The 6,350-nt window shown below is 36.7% G+C and overlaps 1 protein-coding gene and 1 pseudogene across 1 annotated transcript in view; both read left to right on the top strand.

The window, feature by feature from the left end:
- Window positions 1–2,204, top strand: part of LOC101566278 (lysozyme C, kidney isozyme-like) — a 40,033-nt gene extending 37,829 nt beyond the window's left edge. The window contains exons 3-4 of the mRNA XM_004632154.1: window positions 1,529–1,607; window positions 2,138–2,204. Of these exons, the coding sequence (XP_004632211.1) occupies window positions 1,529–1,607; window positions 2,138–2,204 (146 nt within the window). The remainder of the gene's footprint in view (window positions 1–1,528; window positions 1,608–2,137) is intronic.
- Window positions 2,205–4,712: 2,508 nt separating this feature from the next.
- On the top strand, window positions 4,713–5,255 carry LOC101565881 (annotated as a pseudogene).
- Window positions 5,256–6,350: the final 1,095 nt, after the last annotated feature.

The raw sequence follows: 6,350 nt of genomic DNA, 5'->3' as shown, positions 1-6,350 counted from the left end.
AAATAAATAAATAAAGAAGAAAACAAATGAACAAACAATGTATAGCATAAAATGTTGCTGTTTGTACCTTTCAGTAAATATTAATTTAATATCAATTGCCATATTGAGTTTTATTCAGAGCTAGGATATTCCTGCTTTGTACTTCAGGATTATTTTGCAGATAATGGGTTGTGTGTTCCTCATAATTATTTCTCTTTTTGTTATAACATGATCTGAATAGTTTTTAAATCAACAAACAGTCAAATACCAGTCCACCATTTAGATTAATTGTCATATTACCGTTTGTTTCATATATATATAATTTGCTGTGAGATTCAAATGTGAGTTAGATCTGGATTGAATTTTTCTAGATGTTTTGCTTCACATGTCAAAAAACTAAACAATTGTTGGGATCATGGAACATTATCCACTGGTAAAATTAATTTTACCACTTAAATTAATTTATGGTCTTCTCTTTTTAGTACAAAACTCATGTATTGTTTTGTTTGTACGTAGAGAATACATAGAACTTGTTTCATGTCAAAGCAGTGAACTGATAATAAATCAGAAATTTATATGGATTCTTTACTACATACAGTGGAACATAAATGCCAAAAACTTGGCATTGCCCAATGCTTCAATGTTAAATGTGTTCAATGTTAAATGTTCAATGTTAAATGACTACTTTTGGAATACCTTTTAAAACCTAGTTCATTCATTCTACGTGTATTTTGTATTACATAAATGTATAGTTACTGAATAAAAATTAAGTATAGGACCAAGAAAAAACAGTAACCACATTCTTCCCATGCAAGGATTTATATCCTTTGTTGATGTTAGGTACATATATTGCTTCAGAATATACAAGAATCATATACAGACAGGTAAAATTTGTCATGAACATGTGAATCCACACACAAGCAGGGGAGACATTAAATGTAGTTATTTATACTACTTTGCAGTTTGCATAATATGAAGAAAATTATTTCGATATCAACACATAAAAACTTGCATTTTCATTATAAAGAGTAAATGCAATTCTGCGGTATGCATACTCCACAACATTTTGTCAAATTCTCACTGAAACAGTTTGTTTCCATTTTTCACTTTTGTTACTTGCTATAAACAGCTTTGGGCATACACACTCCAGTGCCTTTCTTATTATTTCTTCAGGAAGGATAATCCAGTCTTAATAATACAAGGGAAACTTGACTGGGCCTTTCTTTATTTTATTTTTATTTTTTAAAAATTTTTGGCAGAACTGGGGATTGAACTCTGGCCCTTGCAATTGCCAGGCAAGCGCTTATTCTACTGAGCTATCTTCCCAGGCCTGGGTATTTCTTTAGAGAGTCTTGTACCAAGGGTACCTCCCATTGTAGGCATTAGGAATTCTAGAGTTTCCAAAGGAGACTAAATTAAAGAGAATCAGCACATTTTATTTCCTGTCAAATGGGGGAGATGAAGCTTCCTAAGCCTTGGCTGTCTACATCCAAATTTGAAATGAAATTCCTAGGACACGGTTTTCATTCCTCACCATCTCTGTTTACAGCTTTGTTGAACGATGACATCTCCCAGGCTGTGACTTGTGCCAAGAGAGTTGTGCAGGATCCCCAAGGCATCAGAGCATGGTATGACTGAGTGTTAAGGGGGGTGGAGGGGGGGCTTTGCCTGCCATCAGTTTATACAGTGAGAGAAGACTTCAAAACCAAAATGTCTGTGATTGAAAACCTGGAATTTGTATTCCCTTTATACAGGACAAAATGATCTACCTTAAGTGACATAGATTATGCCCACCATATTATTATTATGCCCACCATATTATTTTACCAGATGTACACGTACATTTTAGTGGGTTATGCAGATTAAAAATTCTCCACATTTTACTATATCTGTGAGAGTTACTGGAAGTCATTTCAGTGCAAGTTAAGCATGCAGCATGCACAATCCATCATTTCTGTGCAGCATGCTGCTCTGCACTGGGAGGGTTTAGAGAGCAACACAGTGCCCTGCGCATCCCACATTCAGCAAGCAGCAGCAGCACTGGACTCTAGCTGTTCATTCCTTCATCCTAGGTGTTGTCGCTGCTAGGATTGGAACTATGTGTGCTATAATGAAGGTGGAATTTACCTTTTTCTCCGTGTCTCGTTTCTCTTTGCAGGGTGGGATGGAAAAAGAATTGTCAAAACAAAGATCTGAAACCGTACATTAATGGCTGCGGAGTTTAACCTCCCACTTTCCTTCTTCAGCTCACTGTGTCTCTTTTCTGCATAAAGGAAGTAGCAGATCATCAAAGTTTCACCCCGGCTTTCCTTCCCTTCCTAAGAAATTGTCTTCTATAAAAGCCCAACAGAAGTATACACTTTCTCCTAAGAGACTTCCTGTGCATGAATAAATCTTCTTTCATGTCATGAATAATGCAAATGATAGTGAAAATTGTTCTGATACCTTAGTTATGAATATATCTGCATAGAGATAACCACAGGCATAAGCAGCAATAATAGCAGTATTCCTCAATATTAGATCAAAATATTGATCTAATTTATCAGAAATCAAATTCATTTTAGGGAGTAACCCTGCTATATATCCACCTGATGCGTTCATCTGCTTAGCACTTTCAAACACAGTAGAATAAATTAGTGTCCTTTCTTCTCTAGTTACTGATGATTAGAGGGAGTGCATTTGGTGTATGACTTTGAACAATGCAGAAGAACTGCTCCCCTAGTGCCCTGTAGATCGTGCTCTGCCTGCTTGTGTGATTCTCAGTGCTGACCCTGAACTCCCAAGTGGATATAGCAGCATAGTGATGCTGGCCTGGCAGAACAAAATAGATGGTCACCTGTCTCTACAGACACACAAAAACTCTTAATAAGACCCTGGCAAAATGAATGCAATGCATCATTAAGATTATACACCATGACCAAGTGGTATTCATCCGAGGAATGATGGGGTAGTTAGCCATGCAAATATCAATGAGTATAATACAGTACATTAGCAGAACCAAACCTAAAATGTACACGACCACCTCAATTGCTGCAGAAAAGCTACTAACAATGTTTAACACTATTCATGGTAAAAGGAAATTATGTGTGTTACTGCAGAAAATTGGAATCAGTGGTCCTTATGTCAATCTGATACAAGCCATGCACGACAAGCCAAGAGCCAACATTATACTAAATGATCAAAAACTGCAAGCTTTCATTCTAAAACCAGGTAGAGGACAAAGATGTCCACTTTTATTCAAAATAGTTCTGGAAACATCAACCACAGCAAAGAGACAAGAGAAAGAAACAAAAGAAATGACTGGAAGATGACATCATACTCTATGTAAAAATTCCAAAAATTTCACAAAAAGTCTCCTAGATTAAATAACCAAATTCAGTAGCACGGCTGTATACAAATTCAACACTCAAAAATGAATGGTTGTCCCAAATACAAATAACAAGGTTACTGAATGAGAACTTATAGAAAATACACCTTTCACAGTGACATGATAAAAAGAAACACTTAGGAATCAACCTAATGAAAGAAAAGAACTTTACCTTCATTTATTTATTTATTTATTTTTATGTATTTAGTACAGAGTCCACAGAGTCTTCCTACACAGACCGGATGCATAGTGATTCTCCTGTTTTCAGCCTCCCAAGTGCTGGGATTACAGGCTTGCACCACCAAACCCAGTCTCAATCACCGTGTCAGCATGGTGCAAAGGCATAACTTTACCTTCAAAACTACAATATTCTGAGAGAGGAGATCAAATAAGTTATGACACAAGGAAATGATATCCCTTTTTCATAGGTTAAAAGAACCAATACAGAAAAGATGGCCAACTCAAATTTGTTAAATAGTTTTAATGCAATCTTAATCAAAATACCAGTATCATAAATCCCACTAAAGAAAAAATTCTCAATCAGAAAAGACCTAACACAGAAAAAGCAATGCTGGGCAATAATAAAAAGACAGGGGGGCATTACAATCCCTGCCTTGAAATTATACTACAAATCTACTGTGATTAAAAAAAAAAACAGCATGGTTCTGGAAAAATCCAGACCTAAGACAGATTATAAGATTGAAATAAAAAACTCCAAATACACTCAGCCACTTTATATTTGACAAAGGTCTTAAATGCCTTCACTACCAGAAAGATAGATTTTTTAAAGATGTGGTGCTAGGGAGAAAATGGCTTCCCACATGACGAAAATTAAACCTAGACCCATATCTCTCACCATGCACTAAACTAAAATCAAAGTGGATCAGACATCTAGATATGAAAACATAAACATTTAGTGTGCTCTGTGATAGGCTGTAGTTCTTTAAAAGACATTGCTGTAAGCAGACTTCATGAACAAAACCTCAATTGCTCAGGAAAGATTACAAACAATCAATAACTAGGAACAAATCATAACTTAAAAGCTTTTGCATAGCCAAAGAAATGATCCACAGAAAGAAGAAACCATACATAGAGGTTGGAAGCCACAGAAGCTAGAAATTGGTCAAATGTGTGAGAGTGGGACTTGGCCTCAGTGCCTAAGCAGTCAAGCTACCTAAGAACTGAGATAAGCATCCTGATTGGTTAATGTCTGCTATTAGTCTCTCGGTAACTCTGTGTCATGTGATACTGTTTGCAATGGTATAAATAAACACACATACCATTGTGTGGGGGTGTAAGAACCTGAAAGAGTAAGTAAAATCTGAAAGGCTCTCTCCCTGTGAGTGGCCTGAGGAGACCTGTAGAAATGGTTCGCTACTCTCTCAACCGAGAAAATCCCACAGAGTCATGCAAATCAAGAGGCTCAAATCTTCACGTTCACTTTAAGAACATTCATGAAATTGCCCAGGCCATCAAGAGCATGCATATCCGAAAGGCCAAAAAAGTATCTGAAGAGTATCACATTAAAGAAGCAATGGGTGCCATTCTGGCGTTAACAATGGTGGAGTTGGTAGGTGTGCCCAGGCCAAACAGTGGGGCTGCACACAGGGTCGGTAGCCCAAAAAAGAGTGCTGAATTTTTGCTGCATAAGCTTAAAAAAGCAGAGAGTAATGCTGGACTGAAGGGTTTAGATGTAGATTCTCTGGTTATTGAACATATCCAGGTGAACAAAGCGCCCTAGATGTGCCGCTCTACTTACAGAGCTCATGGCCAGATTAACCCATCCATGAGCTCCCCCTGCCATACTGAGACGATCCTTACTGAAAAGGAACAAACTGTTCCTAAATCAGAGGAGGAAGCTGCACAAAAGAAAAAGATATCCCCAAAGAAACAAAAACTTATGGCATAGGAATAAATTAAGCATAAAATAAATGCAAATACAATTAATGTTGTTTGCTGTCAGAAAAAAATCAAATCAAATCTGAAAGTCACAGTAGGTATAGTGAAAAGGAAAGAAAGTGTTCAAAGACAAGGACAAACTGGCATGAGGGAAAGGAAAAAGAAAGAAAAAGAAATATATATGTATATACATAGGAGAGCTTAGATAATTGTACTACATATTTCCCCTTGTCTATTTTTTTTATTTATTTGAGAGAGAGAGAGAGAGAGAGAGAGAGAGAGAGAGAGTGGTGTGTGTGTGTGGCCAGCTCAGCCCACCAGGGGGCGGGGCTGGCAGGCATGTGGTGCTGGGGGATTGAACAGCTGTCCCTGATGCTTTGCTAAGCTTGTTCTAAGTAGGTGCTTTAGACCACTGAGCCATCTCTCCAGCCCCTCCCCTTGTCTATTGAAAGAAGCAGTTAGTGCTGAAATTCTTTTGTCTTCTTTTTAATTTTTTATGATTTTTGATCAATTTTGCATGCATATGTCTGGTAATCTCAACAACTAATTTGAAGAAAACAATAAGCAATATAAAAAATATTGTTGAATTTCTATCATTTTGCTTAGTGAAATTCTGTATCCTTGAATTCTTTCTTTCTTGCTTGCTTTTTTTCTTTTACTATCTTTCATCCTCATAAAAAAAAAAAAAAACCACTGTTGCCTGCTTCTTGGGGAGATGTTGGAATCCTGGCAAATAATACTAGTGGTAGATAATGTTGGCCTATGAAGTGAACTAGAAGGATCTGGAGATGTGCAGAATTTATCTAGATGTTTTGATTTATAAAATGGGGAAATACTGTTTATTTGTTAAATGATTCTAAAGTATTAGCATTCAATAAGTATCAGAATTCCTATAATATTAATATAGGCAAATATGATTTCCTTTTATAGTTTGATAATAGGGATCCTGTGAGATAAAGTAGCTCATCTTAAAAATTCAGATAGGAAGCAGCCAGTAATTGCATTCAGGTCAGCTCTCTTCCCTTCTCTTCTCTTCTCTTCTCTTCTCTTCTCTTCTCTTCTCTTCTCTTCTCTTCTCTTCTCTTCTCTTTCTTCTCTTCTCTTC

This window comes from Octodon degus, unplaced genomic scaffold (assembly GCF_000260255.1).
Source record: "Octodon degus isolate 3935 unplaced genomic scaffold, OctDeg1.0 scaffold00047, whole genome shotgun sequence".
In the NCBI taxonomy this organism is placed as follows: domain Eukaryota; kingdom Metazoa; phylum Chordata; class Mammalia; order Rodentia; family Octodontidae; genus Octodon; species Octodon degus.
The sequence above is the reverse complement of the archived record's forward strand: the minus strand, read 5'-3'. Positions and strand labels throughout refer to the sequence as shown.